The sequence below is a fragment of the Symphodus melops genome (assembly GCF_947650265.1).
Source record: "Symphodus melops genome assembly, chromosome: 2".
Classification (NCBI taxonomy): domain Eukaryota; kingdom Metazoa; phylum Chordata; class Actinopteri; order Labriformes; family Labridae; genus Symphodus; species Symphodus melops.
Window position 1 is genome coordinate 30688286 of NC_136692.1, and position 23811 is coordinate 30712096.

The 23811-nt window shown below is 43.4% G+C and overlaps 2 protein-coding genes and 1 long non-coding RNA gene across 3 annotated transcripts in view; 1 reads left to right on the plus strand and 2 right to left on the minus strand.

Annotated features, from left to right (window-relative positions):
• LOC306820606 overlaps positions 1-23811 on the plus strand; it is a 113106-nt gene that overhangs the window by 31705 nt on the left and 57590 nt on the right. The gene's annotated exons all lie outside the window — the stretch shown is intronic.
• Positions 1481-2476, minus strand: LOC306819783 (trace amine-associated receptor 13c-like; the record flags this gene model as incomplete). The annotated part of the gene is made up of 1 exon (XM_079337335.1): positions 1481-2476. The coding sequence occupies one exon, from the start codon at positions 2474-2476 to the stop codon at positions 1481-1483; it is 996 nt and encodes a 331-aa protein (XP_079193461.1).
• LOC306820321 (trace amine-associated receptor 13c-like) lies at positions 13853-15333 on the minus strand. Its single transcript, XM_079338141.1, has one exon. It carries the CDS (start codon positions 15218-15220, stop codon positions 14222-14224), a length of 999 nt encoding a protein of 332 aa, XP_079194267.1. The 5' UTR covers positions 15221-15333; the 3' UTR covers positions 13853-14221.

Here is a 23811-nt window from a genome sequence, read left to right on the forward strand (position 1 = left end):
AACACTGAGGACAAGTACAAAGTACAACCAAACACTGACACCACCACCAAAACCAGATCTACAAAATAAAACAGGAAACACTAAAGACTAGACTTAAAACACAAGACAGGAAATAAACTAACAGGAAACATAGGAGGACACAAGGATACAGGGAAACACACTAAGGACTAAAGTAAAACAGACTATGAAACATTAAAGCGCACAAGGGAAATAATGAACTAAAACAAGATTAAATACAGAACAAAAAACCAAACCATGACATGATCAATATTATTTTATTTTGAATTAACTTCACTGTTTTAAACAATCTGTAGGAGTCCCCTCTGAGATTTATAGACATCTCTTAATCCTGCAAGTTCCCTCTTGGCAACTTGTTTAAAAACGAATAACATTTGAAGTAATATTGTGGTTAAACACAGCATAAGTAAATGTGGTATTAATTTATTGTATTTTTGAAATGACTAGAAAGACAAGTCCACACGTGGTTAGTGCAGACTGATAAAACCCTTTAAGTCAGGTGTGTGTGTGCGTGTGTGTGTGTGTTGCATGTGATGGTTCAGGGTCCTTTATACGTACGTTTGTTTTGGATTTCATATGTTTTAATCTATTTCTTTATTTTGTAATGATAGTTTTTATTGTCTTTACTTTTTTCATGTAAAGCATGCTGTGTATAAATTTGTATAACGTGTTATTAAAATAATTTATTTCAGAAACTTTTTGTGGCATTAGGTGGGTGTGTCGACTGATCGGCCTTTTCTGATGGCTGTGATTTCATGACACTCTTGATCCTTATGTTGTAAAACCTTATAACAGTTTGATATTGATGATAAAAAACACAAAAGAATCAACTTTCAGGTTACAAAGAATCATCTTTATTTATCGTGTCTTTAACTGGAACATTGAGTTTTCTGTAATGTGAGAGAAGAAACAGGGAACATTATCACATTTAGAACGAGGGAAACAACATTTATATTCACATTATTGCTGATAAAATTACTTTCAATGAGTCAATAATCAAGAATTGTGAAACAAAACATTGCAGCTCTTGACTTCACTCTGAATCGCTAATCTTTAAATCATCACACTGCTCAGAGAGAGAAGAGGGAAGAGGAAATAAAGAAAGGCACAAATGCACAGTGTGACATCAAACATATTGACAACAATCCAGAAATCACACATCCAAACATAAAGGACAGCTGCAGAGAGGAGCAAAAAAAGTCACTGAAACAAAGAGACACTCTGCAGGGCTCCAATCTTCCTGAAACATATTTCACCTGGGTGACGTTCTGAGCAGAACCTGCTTTTCTGACACCGTGGTGGAAACATTTCTGGAGCTCTGCAGTGTGCCAGCCGTCTTTCTCTTTGTTTTAGTGACATCAAACATGTGACATAAAACATTCTGCATGTGCACTGATCACTTTGCATAGCTGACAGATGTTTGAGTTTTGTTCAGACTGAACAGGTTATATACATCATATCTTTAAAGTATATTAACCAGAGACGAGGACTGCTCCAGGATCTTTAGTGAGACGATGAACCTGATCGCTTTTCTAAACCACGGATAGAACAAAGCGTATATGAGAGGGTTTAAACAAGAGTTAAAATTGAGCAGCCAAGTCACAATCGCCCACGATGATGCACTGTTTGATATGTCTCGTCCTGCAAGAGAGGGAAAGTAATATGGACAGAAAGTGATCAAAAACACCAGTATGACTATGCCCAGAGTCCTGGCTGCCTTTCTCTCTGATTTCTTTGCAGTGATTCGAACCTTGAGAACTGCAGCCACTGTAACATGAGTCTGCATGGCACGAGCCTGAGACACTGCAACGATAAACACTCTCATGTACAGAACAATGATGACCATACAGGGGCCAATAAAGGTGAACACAAGATCCAGTGTTCCTGACACATAGTCAATCACCACCACACACTCCCCAAAGCAAGAGTTATATCTGTCAGGCTGCCTCAGATGTTCCTTTAAGATCAGCCCGTTGTAAAGGATTGAGCAGGCCCAGCACAGACACACACACAGCCCCACTCTGCTGCGAGTGATGTGGTTTGAATACTGCAGAGGATAACAAATAGCTACATAGCGATCGATTGATATGAGCACCATGTTTCCCACAGATGTTGAGATAAGAGTGAAGGCTATAATGTCAGAAGAAGCACACATGAGATCTCCCAGCAGCCAGCAGCTTTCTATTATCCGCATCATTTCCACTGGCATCATCAGCAGCCCAACAAGGAGGTCTGAGATAGCCAGGGAGAGCAGAAGCAGGTTGGTGGGGGTGTGAAGCTGTCTGAAGTGAGAGATGGAGATGATGACAAGCAGGTTAAGAACAACAGTGAGAACAACGATAGAGGATAGCAAAGCATACAGGAGGACGGCCTCAGTGCGAGGGCGCATAATAACCCTGCAAGACAAGTTGAGGAGCTGAGGGTAGCAGAGCTCGGCTCCCTGCTGGTCGTCCATCATCCAGCACTGAGGGGAGGTGGTGACCTGAACCTGCTGAGCTCAGTCAGCTCTCTGAGTGCCAGAATGATCACAGCTCACTTATCTCTGATGGCAACTCCCTCGTCATCCTCTTCATCCCGTCAGCTCTCGACCAATGGGCAGCTGTAGTCAGTGTCGTCCTTTCTTCTGATCTCTCCTCCTCTTCCTCACCTCTCCCTTGATTACTCCCCCCTCCCTCCTACCGTCTAACTCCACTGGTACATGATGCAATATTGAAGTTTAATGTGAAACTTTAACAGAAAACTTTACTCTGAACTGTAAATCTTAAAGTGAACTGTAAAAGGTCCGAACTTTAACACAGTTTAATGTTATCGGACACTGGTTCGCCCTCCTACACTCTTCCCAGAGGCGCTGCTTATCAACTGTCAAGGCAGGCAGCAGCTTGGGGCCCCAGGCCAATAGGACCCCCCCCAATAACTGATGAACTTTAAACCAAAGCATTGCCTTAAAAAATGTGCACATTTTGCAAGTAGGAAGCCTCCTTAATGGGGCACCATCTGACAGCAGTCACTCTTAATGTCCTGTTAAATGTTGCATGCATTATTGCTGGAAAATAATTGTAGATGCTGGTTGGAAGAGGCCCTTAAGGAATGTTTGCCTCGGGCCCCCACAGACCCATGAAGCGCCCTGCAGATATTCTGGGGTTCAGCCTTCGTTATGGCAGCCCTCACTGTCTGGAAGGCTCTTCCAGTTGTTATCTGTAATGCTACATCCTCAGAACTATTCAAATTACTTTAGTTTGTGAACCTACCAGGACGATTTTAGCTGCAGCCTTCCTGACATTTTTTTATCGCTCTGAGCTGATGGAAAAAAAACCAATAGCCCAGAGTCTAGAAACAAAAACACAATCGTCCTGATGTCACATGAACGCATTGTTTCATATTTCATATTTGACATCACCTTGTCACCTGGAAACAAACTTCAGAATCCCAACATGGTTGATTAAGCTGTTGGCAGGCTCATTGAGAGATGGCAATGGCAAAACCGTCATTCTCTTGTCCGTTCTACATTTTGACCAGGACCTTGAAACACGTCTGGCGAGGAGGTTCTAGATGATTTTTTTTAGAAGAGTCATGGAGACAAGTGATGATATGAAGACTGGATTCATTCCAGAGCTGAAGCCAAAGCTGGGTACAGTGAATGTTGATGCAAATGTAGAACATGACGCCAACTTTATTGACTTATTGTCTCTTTGGTCGGATACAGCCAGAACACACTGGGACTTCTTGATAGTGGGGACAGGGATCAATCATACTTCATGGCCACGTTGAGTACCCATGCATGTGCTCGAGCAGAAGAAACTGGACCGTATCAAAGCACACCTCTTCCAAATGCATCACTTCTGCTTCTACAGGTTGACTGATAAGGCCCTGACACACCACGGAGGTCGTCACCTTAGTTTTTGTGTCTGGCTACGTAACTACCAGTTGGACCTCATCTGAATCTTTGTGAATCTTGTCTGACTCATCTGAGTTGGTCAGCGTTGGTGCGGGTCATGAGAGGAATTACTGATTGGCTGAGGTCACCTCCCTCTCTTCTTTTCTTTTTCCACTAAAAGACTAAGGACTGATTACGTCAGCGGCATTTTAAACTTTTTATCAGACATTACCTCGATTATTAGGCTACCTATAATACGAGTGATGTCAGATAGCGGTGTGAAAATGGTGTTCTCGTATTAAAACAGCAGACTACCGTCGTCTGGTGGCATTGAGAGTTATTTCCTCTCACGCGTAACGCAGAACATTCATGGTGGCCTTCAGCTGTACTCTTTGCACCGTGTTGAAGTGCAACTTTTTAGCCAAGATGAAAGGCAACGTGTGGCGACGCCACAGGCGGCCTTCATCACCACCAGTTATTTACCATCTGCTTGGTGTGTTAGGGCCTTGAGACTTATGATTTCAAACCTGCAAGGACTGGTCAATGCTGCAAAACAAACCCGTGAGATCTTCTGTGTCCTTGAAAATAGCTTAGGAAATAGTGGAGAGGTTACAGAAAATTCCTAAAACAAGGAAAAAAGTTGAATTAATTCCTGCTTTGGAGACAGCTCCCCATCTTTATCTATCAGTACGTTTACATCAAGCTTGGTTTAAAGATCAACTTGGTGTTTTTGTTGGACTTCTGGACCACCTAAGCCTTGAATAGGATGGCATTAGGCCTCTTGGTCTGGCAAGACTTTTCAAGCCCTTTTTTATATTTGCTTTAAAAATGACCTACTGGTGAATTTCGAATGTCAATGAATGTCAAGCTTCATTTTTCTACTTAAATGTTTTTGTATTTTGTTGAACATCTCGTGTGTCACCATGATGAACTGACTTTAATGTATTTACGGTATGGTATCATACATGATCATGTTATAGAGAGGCAGAGAGGAATATTTCAACTGTACTGATGTTTCTGAGCTTTTCAGAGTTTGTCTGTTTGTTTTAGGTTAGTGATAAAAAGTTTAGTGATTTTTCGATCATGTCTGTAGTGAAGGTTCCTGTGTGGGGAGGGGGATTGTTGCATCATGTGTTGATGTTAAAGTGTATTCATTCATGCCTTTCAACTAGAACTCACCTGTGGTTCAAAGTATTATCATTGTTATTAACATGCTCCCTCTGGGATGACGACACGGCTCTCATTAGCATGTTTGTGTTCATGTTGAAACTACAGTGAGGATACAGTCAGAAGGTGTTAATGAATACACTGGTGGTGAGGACGAGTTTGTGTTTTCAGCTGGTCTGAATAAGTCTTCAAAAATAACTTTCATGATCTGCAGATATAAAATTAAATATCTTTGTTAACAAACAATAATCATTGTGATTTTATAGGGTTTCTTGAAGTCATCACCTTGTGCAGACAATTAAACCAGTTTGTTTGAACAGGTGTTTTCCTTCTTACAAATGTGGTCAAAGAAAACAGTGATTATAAAAGATTTACGTTTTACCCAACTTTATATTCACAATGTCTTAAAAGATCAATCAGTGAGCTGTGTGGAGAGTGAACTGGACTCTGAAGACATGGGTAATGACCAGTTCAGCTGTTTCCTTGGCAGACGGCAGTTTGGACTATGGCAAAATTTGACCATCTTCCTGATCTGATCTACCACCGTCAGGATGGGACTTGTGATGCAGTATTGGCAAGAGTTGTAGGATGCCAGCAAGGGTTTGGTGGAATAGTTTTTGTTGGTTCCAATGGTACCATTCTGTAAGGGCCATTTTAATGGCCAACAGTCATCAAAGAACGGCTCCCACCCCTACATCTGAGGCCTTCTACTCGACTACACACTGTCTCTTGAAATCTGGCTTCCTGTTTCTTCTTGGAAAGGATCTGAATGTCATCTCGATAGATGAGCACAAACTGTGTCTGAGGATTTCGTTGACCAGGGCTTGAAAAAAACTGTGGTATTTGTGAAATTGGGACAGTGGGAGAAATTCTAGTCAGAGTCAGAAAGGGGCGGCTACAGGAAATCAGTGCAAGGATGAGTCAGGGAAAGACTTACTTGAAAGCAAAGAACAATCTCACAACAAACTGGTGGATGGGAGAGGATTAAGTGGATGTTTGATTACAAATGATCTGCAGCTGCGTGCCCAGGTTTACAGAGTTGCTTGAAGGCTTGACTGACCAGGACACCTAGCCAAGGCCTGGGCTGGACCACCCCAGCCTAAAATGTCTGGATTTGGCCCTGCTTGTTGAACTGACAGGCTTCTAAGCACATTACTTTGTGCAGAAACATGAGGACAGAGGGGGCAACAAGTGCATGACAGGGAGTCACCTTTTATCAGATAGAAGTCAGATAACTTCTTAAGGATTACAATCTTTTCTTCACCACGCTATTCCAGAGTGTCTGACACGCTTCTGCTGAGATAATCACGTCTGACTTATTTGCCAATAAGGCTGGGTGATTCAACCAGGTTGTAAATATATATGGGAACAACATTTCAGGCCATTTAGTTAGCTCATTTGTCCGGTCTTTTAAAACACATCTAACAACAATTCCATCCTATTCTGTTCAGTTTATTCATAAATCTTTCCTTGACATAATACAGTCATTATACAATCATGAGAAAATATGCAACATGAGATTTTGTAAGCAACAGCATCTGCGTTGTCTTTGTATAAACACATGATCAGAGCAGAGACATCCATCCATCCATCCATTTTCTGCCGATTATCTGGGGCCAGGTCGCAGGACAGCAGTATAAGCAGAGACTTCCCTCACCCCAGACACCTCCTCCAGCTCTTCTGGTTTGACCCCGAGGCGTTCCCAGGCAAGCCGAGAGAAATAGTCTCTCCAGCGTGTCCTAGGTCTAGCCCAAGGCCTCTATGCCCCAAACACCTCCCCAGGGAAGCATCCAGAGGGCATCCGGACCAGATGCCCAATTCACCTCAGCTGACTCCTCTCAATGTGGAGGAGTCGTGACTCTACTCCGAGCTCCTAACTGGTGACCGAGCTCCTCACCCTATCTCTAAGGGTGCGACCAGCCACCCTATGGAGGAATCACATTTGTGCGTGCTCCCATGTATCGAGGCTACAGTCCTCGTGCGGGCAACTCAGGTTTGCATCCGACCCGTGGCAACTTTACCACATGTCTCTCCCCACTCTCTCTCCCTCTCCACTTTCCCACTCTATGCTGAGGTTTTTTTGTCCTACGTGCATGAATTTTTTTATGCTCCTTAAGCATGGCAGGAGCTACATAAAATCCTCTAACAACCATCGTCATAACCAAACAGGAAGTCCGCCATATTTTTTTGAATGCATCAAAAATGCAAAAAATCCTTTTTCACAGGTTAGCTATTTGAACGAACTCCTCCAACAGCGTTTATCCGATCATCGCAAACTCAATCTTAGTGTGTTCTAGACATGTTGAAGATCTCCCGTTGTGCTCTGCACGTTATTTCCTCAAAGGGCGTGGCCACGGCGTACCATCAAACTTTGATGTCTCGGCGCACTCCAACTTTTTAACCTTTGATGACTGTAAGGCCTGTTGCTTGGCCAGTTGTCGCGGCTGCACTCCCGCGGTCGCACTCTTGCGGTCGCGACACGCGCCGACATGCTCGGGGTGCTTCGGTCCCTTCATCCGGTCGTACAAGGACTGGACTGCCCTTAGCAAAGGGCCCCGAACCCCATACTCATGGAGCACCCCCCAGAGGGCGCCGCGAGGGACACGGTCGAATGCCTTCTCCAAATCCACAAAGCACATGTGGACTGGTTGGGCAAACTCCCATGAACCCTCGAGCACCCGCTGGAGAGTGTAGAGCTGGTCCAGTGTCCAGGACGAAAACCGCATTGTTCCTCTTGAATCCGAGGTTCGACTAACAGCCGGCACCTCCTCTCCAGTACCCTGGAATAGACTTTCCCAGGGAGGCTGAGGAGTGTGATTCCCCGGTAGTTGGAACACACCCTCCGATCCCCCTTCTTGAAAAGAGGGACCACCACCCCGGTCTGCCAGTCCAGAGGCACTGTCCCCGACCTCCACGCGATGTTACAGAGGCGTGTCAACCATGACAGCCCCTGCACGTCCAGAGACTTCAGATACTCAGGGCGAATCTCATCCACCCCTGGTGCCTTTTCACCAAGGAGCTTGCCAACTACCTCGGTGACTTCGGCTTGGGTGATGGACGAATCCACCTCTGAGCACCCAGCCTCTGCTTCCTCAGTGGAAGACGTGAAGGTGGGATTGAGGAGATCCTCGAAGTATTCCTTCCACCGTCCGACTACATCCCCAGTTGAGGTCAGCAGCTCCCCACCTCCACTGTAAACAGTGTTGGTGAAGCACTGCTTCCCCCTCCTGAGGCGACGGACAGTTTGCCAGAATTTCCTCGAGGCCGACCGAAAGTCCTCCTCCATGGCCTCCCCGAACTCCTCCCAGGCCTGAGTTTTTGCCTCCACGACCACCCGGGCTGCGGAACGCCTGGCCTGCCGGTACCCGTCAGCTGCCTCAGGAGTCCTATGCGCTAGCAACGCCCGATAGGACTCCTTCTTCAGCTTGACGGCCTCCCTTACTTCTGGTGTCCACCACCGGGTTCGGGGATTGCCGCCACGACAGGCACCAGAGACCCTGCGACCACAGCTCAGAGCAGCTGCTTTGACAATGGAGGTGGAGAACATGGTCCACTCGGACTCAATGCACCCAGCCTCCCCCGGGATCTGTGAAAAGCTCGTCCGGAGGTGGGAGTTGAAGACCTCGCTAACAGAGGGTTCAGCCAGACGTTCCCAGCAGACCCTCACTACATGTTTGGGCCTGCCGAGTCTGACCGGCTTCCTCCCCTGCCAGCGCATCCAACTCACCACCAGGTGGTGATCAGTTGACAGCTCAGCCCATCTCTTCACCCGAGTGTCCGAGACACACGGCCGGAGATCAGATGACACGACCACAAAGTCTATCATCGACCTCCGGCACTAGGGAGTCCTGGTGCCACGTGCACTTATGGACATCCCTGTGCTCGAACATGGTGTTTGTTATGGACAGACTGTGACTAGCACAGAAGTCCAATAACAGAACACCACTCTGGTTCAGATCAGGGAGGCCTTTCCACCCAATCACCCCACTCCAGATCTCACTGTCGTTGCCCACGTGAGCATTGAAGTCCCCCAGTAGAACAATGGAGTCCCCAGGCGGAGCACTGTCCAGCACCCCTCCCAGGGACTCCAAGATGGCCGGGTGCTCCGCACTGCCATTTGGGCCGTAGGCCGAAACGACTGTTAGAGACCTGTCCCCCTCCCAAAGGCATAGGGACACGACCCTCTCTTTCCCCCGGGGTGAACTCCAACACCTGGCGGCTGAGCTGTGGGGCTATGAGCAAGCCCACACCAGCCCGCCGCCTCTCACCGCGGGCAACTCCAGAGAAGTAGAGAGTCCAGCCCCTCTCAAGGAGCTGGGTTCCAGAGCCCAAGCAGTGCGTGGAGGTGAGCCCGACTATATCTAGCCGGTACCTCGCAACCTCCTGCACAAGCTCAGGCTCCTTCCCCACCAGTGAGGTGACGTTCCATGTCCCAAACGCCAAAAGCTGCGTCCGGGGATCGGGTCGCCGAGGCCCCCGCCATCGACTGCCGCCCGATCCACACTGCACCCGACCCCTACGGCTTCCTCTGTGGATGGTGGCTCCACAGGAGGACGGGCCCGCGTCGTCCTTTCGGGCTGAACCCGGCCGGGCCCCACGGGCAAACTCCCGGCCACCAGGCGCTCTCCTGAGGGCCCCAACCTCAGGCCTGGCTCCAGGGTGGGGCCCCGGCTCCGCCATGCCGGGCGACGTCACGGTTATTCATCATAGGGTTTTGATGAACTGCATTTAGTCTGACCCGTCGCCTAGGACCTGTTTGCCTTGGGTGACCCCACTGGGGGCTCAAAGCCCCCGACAACATAGCTCCTAGGGTCATTTGAGTGCTCAAACTCCCCCACCACAATAAGGTAGCAGTTCAGGGGGGAGATGATATATATTATTTTATTTTATTTTAATTCACCGTTTTAAACAATGTGTAGGAGTCCCCTCTGAGATTTATAGACATCTCTTAAGCCTGCAAGTTCCCTCTTGGCAACTTATTTAAAAACAAATAAAAATTGAAGTAATATTGTGGTTAAACACAGCATAAGTAAATGTGGTATTACTTTATTGTATTTTTTGAAATGACTAGAAACACAAGTCCACACTTGGTTAGTGCAGACTGATAGAACCCTTTAAGTCAGGTGTGTGTGTGTGTGTGTGTGTGTGTGTGTGTGTGTGTGTGTGTGTGTGTGTGTGTGTCCTATGGTCAGGGATCCATAGGAAAGAGTCAGGGACTCATAAGGAATGGGTCAGGGACCCATAGCCAACAGTCATCAAAGAACGGCTCCCACCCCTACATCTGAGGCCTTCTACTCGACTACACACTGTCTCTTGAAATCTGGCTTCCTCTTTCTTCTTGGAAAGGATCTGCATGTCATCTCGATAGATGAGCACAAACTGTGTCTGAGGATATTGTTGACCTGGGCTTGAAAAAAAGCTGTGGCATTTGTGAAATTGTGACAGTGGGAGAATTTCTAGTCAGAGTCAGAAAGGGGCGGCTACAGGAAATCAGTGCAAGGATGAGTCAGGGAAAGACTTACTTGAAAGCAAAGAACAATCTCACAACAAACTGGTGGATGGGAGAGGATTAAGTGGATGTTTGATTACAAATTATCTGCAGCTGCGTGCCCAGGTTTACAGAGTTGCTTGAAGGCTTGACTGACCAGGACACCTAGCCAAAACCATCAGACTTTGTCTTTCCCTAACCACTGCCTGACCCCCAGGCGCCACGATGGGACTGTGCCGTCCCAACCACCACCTGACCTTCAGCCACCACCACCACCACCACCAGACTGTGTTATCTCAAGAGTCAGTATGTCCTCATTCACACATTCATAAATTGCACAATAGAAATAAAGATTGGTCATGCAAAAAGTTGAGCTCCATAGAGCAGAATTGTGACAGAGAAGGGAAACATTTTTGTGTTTATTTTTTTCATGTCAACAACAATTTTTAAGTAGGGTAAAAAATAATAAACATTTTGTTGTTTGCACAAAACCTTCATGCCTTCCCTGCATAAGTCAGGGCCTGGGCTGGACCACCCCAGTCTAAAAAGTCTGGATTCGGCCCTGCTTGTTGAACTGACAGGCTTCTAAGCACATTACTTTGTACAGAAACAGGAGGACAGAGGGGGCAACAAGTGCATGACAGGGAGTCACCTTTTATCAGATAGAAGTCAGATAACTTCTTAAGGATTACAATCTTTTCTTCACCATGCTAATCCAGAGTGACTGACACACTTCTGCTGAGATAATCACGTCTGACTTATTTGCTAATATGGCTGGGTGATTCAACCAGGTTGTAAATATATATGGGAACAACATTTCAGGCCATTTAGTTAGCTCATTCGTCCGGTCTTTTGAAACACATCTAACAACAATTCCATCCTATTCTGTTCAGTTTATTCATAAATCTTTCCTTGACATTATACAGTCATTATACAATCATGAGAAAATATGCGACATGAGATTTTGTAAGCAATAGCATCTGCGTTATCTTGGTATAAACACATGATCAGAGCAGAGACATCCATCCATCCATTTTCTGCCGCTTATCTGGGGCCAGGTCGCAGGACAGCAGTATAAGCAGAGACTTCCCTCACCCCAGACACCTCCTCCAGCTCTTCTGGTTTGACCCCGAGGCGTTCCCAGGCAAGCCGAGAGAAATAGTCTCTCCAGCATGTCCTAGGTCTAGCCCAAGGCCTCCTCCCGGAGGGACATGCCCGGAACACCTCCCCAGGGAAGCATCCAGAGGGCATCCGGACCAGATGCCCGAGTCACCTCATCTGAATCCTCTCAATGTGGAGAGGACTGGTTGGGCGAACTCCCATGAACCCTCAAGCACCCGCTGGAGAGTGTAGAGCTGGTCCAGTGTTCCAGAGCCGGGACGAATCCGGGGATCGGGATGCCTTAGCCCCCACTGTCGACTTCTGCCTGATCCTCACTGCACAGAACCCCTAGAGTTTCCTCTGTTGATGGTGGGTCCACAGGAGGACAGGCCCGTGTCATCTATTCGGGCTGGGCCCGGCCAAGCCCCAGGGGAAAAGGCCCAGCCACCAGGCGCTCACCTACGGGCCCCAACCCCAGGCCTGGCTCCAGGGTGGGGCCCCGGCTGCGCCATTCCGGGCAGCGTCACAGTCCTTATTGCTGTTGTTGTCACAGGGTTTCTTTGAACTGCTTTTAGTCTGACCCATCACCTATGACCTGTTTGCCTTGGAAGACCCTGCTGGGGGCATGAAGCCCCCGACAACATAGCTCCTCTGGTTATTCGGGTACTCAAACTCCCCCACCACAATAAGGTGGTAGTTCAGGGAACATTTAAGACAATGAATATATTAAAATGTTGGGTGCCTGTTGACAGAGAGATCATTAGTTGTCCGGATTTAGACGAAGCCACATCTAATTGTTTGATTTATTTGAGAACTTGTTTCAGCCCCACATGATATTGATTTTAAGAGTAAAAGATTGTCTCCAGTTTAAAACACACTTTTCCTGCTCTCTGAAACATAGAGTTAGGATTTATCATTGATAAGAGTCAGTCAGATAGGCTAATTGTACTTTTTTAAATAGATACGTAGTCCAAGATTTGACACCTTTGATGAGGGGCCATGATGTAAGGTTCTGAGTATGAGCAGTATGTAAAATAGAATAATTATTTTTTCTCATTGTAACCCATACAACAGAATTAAAAAAAGTGCCAAACAGTCAGTGCATCAGTAAATGTGAGTACATGTACGGGTTAATCAGAGCTCAAATCACAAACAACACTGGAGTCTCTGTTGATTGTCAATAACCGCTAAAGTCACAAAAAAAAACATGATCAGAGAAAATCTAAAAGGTTGAGTCTCTTCATGTTAAAGATTCACAAATGCATCAAACAACCTGCTGCATTAGATTACTGTGATGAACAAACGGCCCGCTGACCCGAGGTCTGCAGAGACTTTAAGTTCCTCTCTGCCACCTCTGTGTGTGTGGATGATAAATATAATTTTATTTTATTTTAATTCACTGTTTAAAACAATATGTAGGAGTCCCCTCTGAGATCTCTTAATCCTGCAAGTTCCCTCTTGGCAACTTATTTAAAATCAAATAACATTTGAAGTAATATTGTGGTTAAACACAGCATAAGTAAATGTGGTATTATTTTATTGTATTTTTGAAATGACTAGAAAGACAAGTCCACACGTGGTTAGTGCAGACTGATAAAACCCTTTAAGTCAGGTGTGTGTGTGCGTGTGTGTGTGTTGCATGTGATGGTTCAGGGTCCTTTATACGTACGTTTGTTTTGGATTTCATATGTTTTAATCTATTTCTTTATTTTGTAATGATAGTTTTTATTGTCTTTATTATATTCATGTGAAGCATGCTGTGTATAAATTTGTATAACGTGTTATAAAAATAATTTATTTCAGAAACTTTTTGTGGCATTAGGTGGGTGTGTCGACTGATCGGCCTTTTCTGATGGCTGTGATTTCATGACACTCTTGATCCTTATGTTGTAAAACCTTATAACAGTTTGATATTGATGATAAAAAACACAAAAGAATCAACTTTCAGGTTACAAAGAATCATCTTTATTTATCGTGACTTTAAGTGGAACATTGAGTTTTCTGTAATGTGAGAGAAGAAACAGGGAACATTATCACATTTAGAACGAGGGAAACAACATTTATATTCACATTATTGCTGTTAAAATTACTTTCAATAATTGAGAATTTCATTTGTACAATATGTTGAAGCGCTTCACTTCACGCCGAGTCCGTAATCATTAAATTATCACACTGCTCAGAGAGAGAAGAGGGAAGAGGGAATAAAGAAAGGCACAAATGCACAGTGTGATATCAAACATATTGACAACAATCCAGAAATCACACATCCAAACATAAAGGACAGCTGCAGAGAGGAGTAAAAAAAGTCACTGAAACAAAGAGACACTCTGCAGGGCTCCAATCTTCCTGAAACATATTTCACCTGGGTGACGTTCTGAGCAGAACCTGCTTTTCTGACACCGTGGTGGAAACATTTCTGGAGCTCTGCAGTGTGCCAGCCGTCTTTCTCTTTGTTTTAGTGACATCAAACATGTGACATAAAACATTCTGCATGTGCACTGATCACTTTGCATAGCTGACAGATGTTTGAGTTTTGTTATGCTCAGACTGAACAGGTTATATACATCATATCTTTAAAGTATATTAACCAGAGACGAGGACTGCTCCAGGATCTTTAGTGAGACAATGAACCTGATCGCTTTTCTAAACCACGGATAGAACAAAGCGTATATGACAGGGTTCAAACAAGAGTTAATGTAGAGCAGCCAAGATACAATGCTGACCCGCAACGATGCACTGGTTGCTGTTTCTTCTCCTGTAAGATAGGAAATGTAATATGGACAGAAAGAGATCAGAAACACCAGTATGACTATGCCCAGAGTCCTGGCTGCCTTTCTCTCTGATTTCTTTGCAGTGATTCGACCCTTGCCCACTGCAGCGTCTGTAATATGAGTCTGCATGGCACGAGCCTGAGACACTGCAACGATAAACACTCTCATGTACAGAACAATGATGACCATACAGGGGGCAATAAAGGTGAACACAAGGTCCAGTGTTACTAACACAAAGTTCATCACCACCACACACTCCCCAAAGCAGGAGTTATATCTGTCAGCCTGCTTCAGATGATCCTTTAAGATCAGCCCGTTGAAAAGGATTGAGCAGGCCCAGCACAGACACACACACAGCCCCACTCTGCTGCGAGTGATTTGGTTAGAATACTGCAGAGGATAACAAATAGCTACATAGCGATCGACTGATATGAGCACCATGTTCCCCACAGAGGTTGAGGTAAGAATGAAGGCTATAATGTCAGAAAAAGCACACATGAGATCTCCCAGCAGCCAGCAGGTTTCTATGACCCTTACCATTATTACCGGCATCACCAGCAGCCCAACAAGGAGGTCTGAGATAGCCAGGGAGAGCAGAAGCAGGTTGGTGGGGGTGTGAAGCTGTCTGAAGTGAGAGATGGAGATGATGACAAGCAGGTTAAGAAACACAGTGAGAACAACGATAGAGGACAGCAAAGCATACAGGAGGACGGCTTCAGTGCGAGGGCGCATAATAACCCTGCAAGACAAGTTGAGGAGCTGAGGGTAGCAGAGCTCGGCTCCCTGCTGGTCGTCCATCATCCAGCACTGAGGGGAGGTGGTGACCTGAACCTGCTGAGCTCAGTCAGCTCTCTGAGTGCCAGAATGATCACAGCTCACTTATCTCTGATGGCAACTCCCTCGTCATCCTCTTCATCCGGTCAGCTCTCGACCAATGGGCAGCTGTAGTCAGTGTCGTCCTTTCTTCTGATCTCTCCTCCTCTTCCTCACCTCTCCCTTGATTACTCCCCCCTCCCTCCTACCGTCTAACTCCACTGGTACATGATGCAATATTGAAGTTTAATGTGAAACTTTAACAGAAATCTTTTCTCTGACCTGTAAATCTTAAAGTGAACTGTAAAGGTCCGAACTTTAACACAGTTTAATGTTATCGGACACTGGTTTGCCCTCCTACACTCTTCCCAGAGGCGCTGCTTATCAACTGTCAAGGCAGGCAGCAGCTTGGGGCCCCAGGCCAGTAGGACCCCCCAATAACTGATGAACTTTAAACCAAAGCATTGCCTTAAAAAATGTGCACATTTTGCAAGTAGGAAGCCTCCTTAATGGGGCACCATCTGACAGCAGTCACTCTTAATGTCCTGTTAAATGTTGCATGCATTATTGCTGGAAAATAATTGTAGATGCTGGTTGGAAGAGGCCCTTAAGGAATGTTTGCCTCGGGCCCCCACAGACCCATGAAGCGCCCTGCAGATATTCTGGGGCTCAGCCTTCATTATGGCAGCCCTCACTGTCTGGAAGGCTCTCCCAGTAGTTATCTGTAATGCTACATCCTCAGAACTATTCAAATTACTTTAGTTTGTGAACCTACCAGGACGATTTTAGCTGCAGCCTTCCTGACATTTTTTTATCGCTCTGAGCTGATGGAAAAAAAACCAATTGCCCAGAGTCTAGAAACAAAAACACAATCGTCCTGATGTCACATGAACGCATTGTTTCATATTTCATATTTGACATCACCTTGTCACCTGGAAACAAACTTCAGAATCCCAACATGGTTGATAAAGCTGTTGGCAGGCTCATTGAGAGATGGCAACGGCAAAACCGTCATTCTCTTGTCCGTTCTACATTTTGACCAGGACCTTGAAACACATGTCTGGCGAGGAGGTTCTAGATGATTTTTTTTAGAAGAGTCATGGAGACAAGTGATGATATGAAGACTGGATTCATTCCAGAGCTGAAGCCAAAGCTGGGTACAGTGAATGTTGATGCAAATGTTGAGCCTCGCTTCTTTGGCTTCAAGTAAAAAAGTAACTCATGAGTAATACCCTGCATTTTACATTTCAGACCTTCTCGTTCCATATTCCACTCTTTGTCCACACTGATCATCTAATCTCAACCTTATTTCCATCTTAAACTCTCACTTTAAAATTAACACTCACTAAACCAAAGATAAACATACTTTTGGTGCTTGGTTCCCTGACGTTCTAGTTGCGACTCCCACAAACCATCAGATCTACAGAATCTTTGGACAAAGAAACAAACTAAGCACACAAAGGGGTTTTGGAGTAACATGAAGGTGCACTCACACTAGGCTTTGTCTTTCCATATTGTGCCAAACCCCCACCATGACCCCCACTGGCACTCACACTGCTCCAGCACTAACCGGGCCTGAGCATGGTTACCATATAATGCGTGCATGGCTTTACATGATCATGATGCATGCTTAAGTTTAGGTAGGCCAACCCACCGGAGAAAAATACAGCGAACATGACGCCAACTTTATTGACTTATTGTCTCTTTGGTCGGATACAGCCAGAACGCACTGGGACTTCTTGATAGTGGGGACAGGGATCGATCATACTTCATGGCCACGTTGAGTACACATGCATGTGCTCGAGCAGAAGAAACTGGACCGTATCAAAGCACACCTCTTCCAAATGCATCACTTCTGCTTCTACAGGTTGACTGTTAAGGCCCTGACACACCACGGAGGTCGTCACCTTAGTTTTTGTGTCTGGCTACGTAACTACCAGTTGGACCTCACCTGAATCTTTGTGAATCTCGTTTGACTCATCCGAGTCGGTCAGCGTTGGTGCGGGTCATGAGAGGAATTACTGATTGGCTGAGGTCACCTCCCTCTCTTCTTTTCTTTTTCCACTAAAAGACTAAGGACTGATAACGTCAGTGGCATTTTAAACTTTTTATCAGACATTACCTCGATTATTAGGCTACCGATAATACGATTATGTCGTATTACGTATTACGACTCCGGTATGTCAATATTCATTTGTTGAACATCTCGTGTGTCACCATGATGAACTGACTTTAATGTGTTAATGGTATGGTTGTCATGGTTTGGTTTGGTTCTGTGTTTTGTCTTGTTTTAGTTTTTTATCCTTATTGTTCTGTATTGTTTCCTGTGTTACTTTTATGTGACTCCTGGTGTGGTTGCTTTGTTCCTTAGTGTTTACCTGTTGTCTGTAAGTTTGTTTCCTGGGTTATGTTTTAAGTCTAGTCTTTGGTGTTTCCTGTTTTATTTTGTATATCTGGTTTTGGTGGTGGAAGTCTTCTGTTTTACTTTGTACTTGTCTTCTAGTATTCTGGTCTGGTGTTCTTTGTTCCTTGTGTTTCCCGCCTGTATTGATTACCCTGATTGTCCTCACCTGTCTGATTAGTCTCACCTGTGTCTGATTACCCCTGTCTATATAGTCTCTGTGTGTTCTTACCCTCTTGTCGGATCATTGTCTTTTGTTGGTGTCTTCTGTCATTTGTCGTATGTGCTATGATTCTATCTGTACCTCGTTTTTTGGATTTAGTTTTTGGATAAGCTCTGTTCCTCGTTTTGGATTTATTAAGCATGTTTTGTTTTGTCTTTTGTTTAATACATTTTTATTTATCTGCAATTGGGTTCTCCTCCCTGTTTTCTGCCCGGCAGACGTGACAATGGTATCATACATGATCATGTTATAGAGAGGCAAAGAGTATTTCGACTGTACTGATGTTTCTGAGCTTTTCAGAGTTTGTCTGTTTGTTTTAGGTTAGTGATAAAATTTTGGTCTGTAGTGAAGGCTCCTGTGTGGGGAGGGGGTTTGTTGCATCATGTGTTGATGTTAAAGTGTATTCATTCATGCCTTTCAACTAGAACTCACCTGTGGTTCAAAGTATTATCAATGTTATTAACATGCTCCCTCTGGGATGACGACACGGCTCTCATTAGCATGTTTGAGTTCATGTTGAAACTACAGTGAGGATACAGTCAGAAGGTGTTAATGAATACACTGGTGGTGAGGACGAGTTTGTGTTTTCAGCTGGTCTGAATAAGTCTTCAAAAATAACTTTCATCATGATCTGCAGATTTAAAATTAAATATCTTTGTTAACAAACAACAATCATTGTGATTTTATAGGGTTTCTTGAAGTCATCACCTTGTGCAGACAATTACAACAAAGAAAACAGTGATTATAAAAGATCTACGTTTTACCCAACTTTATATTCACGATGTCTTAAAAGATCAATCAGTGAGTTGTGTGGAGAGTGAACTGGACTCTGAAGACATGGGTAATGACCAGTTCAGCTGTTTCCTTGGCAGACGGCAGTTTGGACTATGGCAAAATTTGACCCTCTTCCTGATCTGATCTACCACCGTCAGGATGGGACTTGTGATGCAGTATTGGCAAGAGTTGTAGGATGCCAGCAAGGGTTTGGTGGAATGGTTTTTGCTGATTACAATGGTGCCATTCTCTAAGGGCCATTTTAATGGCCAACAGTCATCAAAGAACGGCTCCCACCCAGCATCTGAGGCCTTCTACTCGACTACACACTGTCTCTTGAAATCTGGCTTCCTCTTTCTTCTTGGAAAGGATCTGCATGTCATCTCGATAAATGAGCACAAACTGTCTCCGAGGATATTGTTGACCAGGGCTTGAAAAAAAGCTGTGGCATTTGTGAAATTGTGACAGTGGGAAAATTTCTAGTCAGAGTCAGAAAGGGGCGGCTACAGGAAATAAGTGCAAGGATGAGTCTGGGAAAGACTTACTTGAAAGCAAAGAACAATCTCACAACAAACTGGTGGATGGGAGAGGATTAAGTGGATGTTTGATTACAAATGATCTGCAGCTGCGTGCCCAGGTTTACAGAGTTGCTTGAAGGCTTGACTGACCAGGACACCTAGCCAAAACCATCAGACTTTGTCTTACCCTAACTACTGGCCGACCCCCAGGCGCCATGATGGGACTGTGCCGTCCCAACCGCCAGCTGACCTTCAGCCACCACCACCACCACCACCAGACTGTGTTATCCCAAGACTCAGTATGTCCTCGTTCAAACATACATCAATTGCACAATAGAAACAATGATTGATTCAGTCATTGGTGAGTAGGGTGTGACCAGTAAGCAGAGAGGATCACAGTTGAGGTCATGCAAAAAGCTGAGATCCACAGAGCAGATTTGTGAAAAAAATTGTACTTAATTAAAAGAAATATAGTTGTAGGTGTTTATTATTTTTTAAAAATAATTAACATTTTGTTGTTTGCACAAAACCTTCATGCCACCCCTGCATCAGTCAGGGCCTGGGCTGGACCACCCTAGTCTATAAAGTCTGGATTCGGCCCTGCTTGTTGAACTGACAGGCTTCCAATCACATGCTACTTTGTACAGAAACAGGAGGACAGAGGGGGCAACAAGTGAATGACAGGGAGTCACCTTTTATCAGATAGAAGTCAGATAACTTCTTAGGGATTACACTTCTTCCCTCATCTACCTCGTCCAGAGTGATGGCTGAAATTAATAATAGAACATTTAAGACAATGAATATATCAAAATGTTTGGTGTTTTTTGACAGAGACCTCTTTAGTAGTCCAGACATAGAGGAAGCCTCAAGACATTTCAGACATCTAGTTACTTGATTTATTTGAGGACTTCTTTCAGCCCTACATGATATTTATTGTAAGAGTGAATTATTATCTCCTGAAAAAGTGTTTTAAAACCTTAAAATATACTCTTCCTACTAGTGAGTTAGGATTTATTATTTATCACAGTCAGATAGGCTAATTGTACATTTTTACATCACTTCATGTTAAAGATTCATAAATGCATCAAACAACCTGCTGCATTAGATTACTGTGATGAATAACGGCTGCAACTTCTGAATGAAGGCTGGTGAAGGTTAGGGCACTTAAAAAGAGAGCAGCCAGAATAGAACAATAAAGCATCTGAAGAAGAGCTCTGCTCACACAGCGTTGTGAAGGTGCATTTAGTAACCATGGTGACGTTCTGTCGAACAAACTGCCCGCTGACCCGAGGTCTGCAGAGACTTTAAGTTCCTCTCTGCCACCTCTGTGTGTGTGGATGATAAATATTATTTAATTTGAATTTACTTCACTGTTTTAAACAATATGTAGAAGTCCCAATTAAAGTCCCTTAATAATAAATGTGCGCATTGAAACCCATTCAAATCACTATTTTTGATCCTGCTTGAATATAAAGTATAAAACATGGATCTTCTCATTTCTCCCCTTAATTTGAAGCCTGGGGCTTGAAGTGTGTGCTTTGAGGGATTCCCTTCCTGATGATGTCATTTTTACCAAATATGGCAAATGGAGAAACCACCTGATTTTTCCCGATAAAGAGCACTCACTATATCCGCATCTCCTCCGTCCACACAAGCATTAGAGGCATTACGTTTGGAATGTGTGCATGTGTGTGTGTGCACACGCATGTGTCTACAGCAGGCCCTTTGCATTACCGCCGTTTGACCCAATGCGTAAAAGCGCATGGTGCTTTCAAGTGGCACTGTTTACATATCATCCGTTTCATGTGCATTTTTTATGCAAACATTCAAAGCACCACATCTTTATTTTTTCTACAATATGTGAAACACGCATCTACACAGCAGCACCTACACAGCTTTGAAATAAACAAAACATAGGACCTGTCCAAACACATAAAAGTGTGTTCAGACAGGTGAGTGGAAATGTTACATGGGCAATAGGTGATGTTCTTTCTTACAGCAAAGTAAAATATGAATATTTGAATATAGGGTTGCATTATGACAAAAACATGGCAATTTAAGGATTAAAAATTAAACAAATCCATTAATATTTGATATGTATTATTAGGATTGATGATGGTTTATAAAATTACAAAAAAACAAACCAAAGAAAACAACCTATAATTTATAAAGATTTTAAAGCTTGAGTTTTTATTTACTCTTTTAAGGGCAAAGGTTACATAGCGTGAGTATTTGACACTGAACAAAAAATAATAATGCATATAAATAAATGTTGCTGCTAAGCTTTCACATATACCAGGCTGCAATAATCAAGCCATAATTAATCAGGTTTGCATGAAGTAAATTGAAAATAAATCATTTATTGTATATTTAGGCCATAAAATAGGGTTGCATCATGACAAAAACATGGAAATGTAAGGGTTTAAAAATAAACAAATTCATTAATATTTGATATGTATGATTAGGACTGATGCTGATTTATAACATCAAAAAAACAGCAACTATAATTTATAAAGATTTTATAGCTTGAGTTTTTATTTACTCTTTAACGGGTGAAGGTTACATAACGTAAGTATGGGTTCATCTAAGGAGCCTGCGAGTTCCTTCTTGGCACCATATATTTAAAAACAAAGAAAAAAACAATTTGAAATAATATTGTGGTTAACCACAGCATAAGTAAATGTGGTATTACTTTATTGTATTTTTAAAATAACTAGAAACACAAGTCCTCACTTGGTCAGTGCAGACTGATAGACCCCTTTAAGTCAGGTACGTGAGTATGTGTGTGTTGCATGTGATGGTTTAGGTTCCTTTAAACGTACGTTTGTTTTGGATTTCATATATGTTAATCTATTTCTTTATTTTCTAATGATAGTTTTCCTTTTCTTTATTATAATCCTGTAAAGCATGTTCAGGGCTCCAGACTAACTTTTCTCAACACCGTCCCAGAACCGTCCTGAAAAACTATTTCAACCGTCCCGAACTAAATTTGAACTGTCCCAAAATCAAAATGTTGCTAATCGTCTCTAATTATTAGTATACATTTAATTATGTGATGAACCCTTGCATTTTATAATATAGTATATGAAAAATTTACATCAGGTATATTGATTATTGACGTGCATGTTTGGTGTATTGGTTATTTAAATGAAATATAGTTTGGAGCTGTAAAGCTTATTTTGTCCTGTGGATTATAGACAGGTGGGAAGTTTTAGCATTCACTAAAGAGAAAAAGAGAAAACAGGTTACAGATTGAAAACACAAAATCTGTCAGTACAAACTGCATGTTGGCTCATGGAAATAATGAAATGCACCACATTACAGATGAAAACATGAAAAATTATATTTAGTATTTAAATGTTTTTGAGATTACTCACTTTGCTGTTATTGCTGTTCAAGTTACAGAAACCATGAGCCGGGTTGTTGTAGCTGCCCTGAGGTCAGGCCTTTAATAAGAGTACAGAGAGAGACTTTAGATGTGTTAGCGTCAGCACACAGCACAGTTTACACTCATTAAGGTTCATCACAGATTAAACCTGCTCACATGTTGTCACAAACATACTGAGTGTCGCTGATCATCTTCACATATTTTAGTGCCAGGCATGAAAACATGATCAAATGTTTCCAGACGAACAGACGTTGATCACTGCAGGCTGATCAGCTCCGTGTGGAGTTCATGTTTTTTAACTGAGTGAACTCAGTTTAATGACTTTCAGTATGAGCGTGGCAGTCTTTATGAACAAACTGCAATTATTGTGATTATTTAGGGTTTCTTGAACGCCTTATGCAGACAAACACAAACAGGTGTTTGCCTTCTTCCAAATGTGGTCAAAGAAAACAAAGATTATCAGAGATTTTAACTTGTACTCATCTTCGGCCTTCCTTCTCTTAGTTTCCCACTTTACATTTCAATCAATCAATCTTTGTTTGTATAGCGTCAATTCATAACAGGCGTTATCTCGAGACACTTTACAAAAGCAGGTAAAGGACCTTACTGTCTGTCTGTTAACATTAACGAAAGAGCAGGTAACAAGACCATGCTCATCGTTATGTTTACAAAAAGCAGGTAAAGGACCTTTACCTGCATTTATAACGTCTTAAAGGGTCAATCAGAGAGCTGTGTAGAGAGTGAGATGATGACGCTCTCTTCCTGTGTGATCATGAAGGAAACATGCTGTGTTGAAGCTTCTCTGACAAGAATGCAGCAGCCAGTATGTCCTCCTTCTAACTTTAGATTCTGCTCCTGAATGCTCTGGATTTGTTTGGACCAGAGAAGGTAGGCCAGGGTTCGGCTATTTATTATTACAAGGGGCCAAATAAGAAAATACTACTACAGAAGTAATAAACAAGTGCAATTAAGTGCCTTTTTTTTTTTTTTTTTTACCTTTCTTATCTTCACAAGCAGAGAAAAATCAAACAAGTCCATACCACAAACAATAACTTTGAATGTTTGTCATTTCATTTGTTCACTTCATTAGAATAATCTAGTCTATCTTGGACTTCTACAAGGGCATTGACATCTGGCTGAAATGCTTCAGCTTTGTTTTCTGTAAAGGAGTACTGTGCAGCCCATGACTTGTTAAAAACATGGCATTCATTATCAGCCTTTATTCTCTTAGCATGAGCTGACAACTTGAGGGTTACCTTTCAAACCTCACTTGTT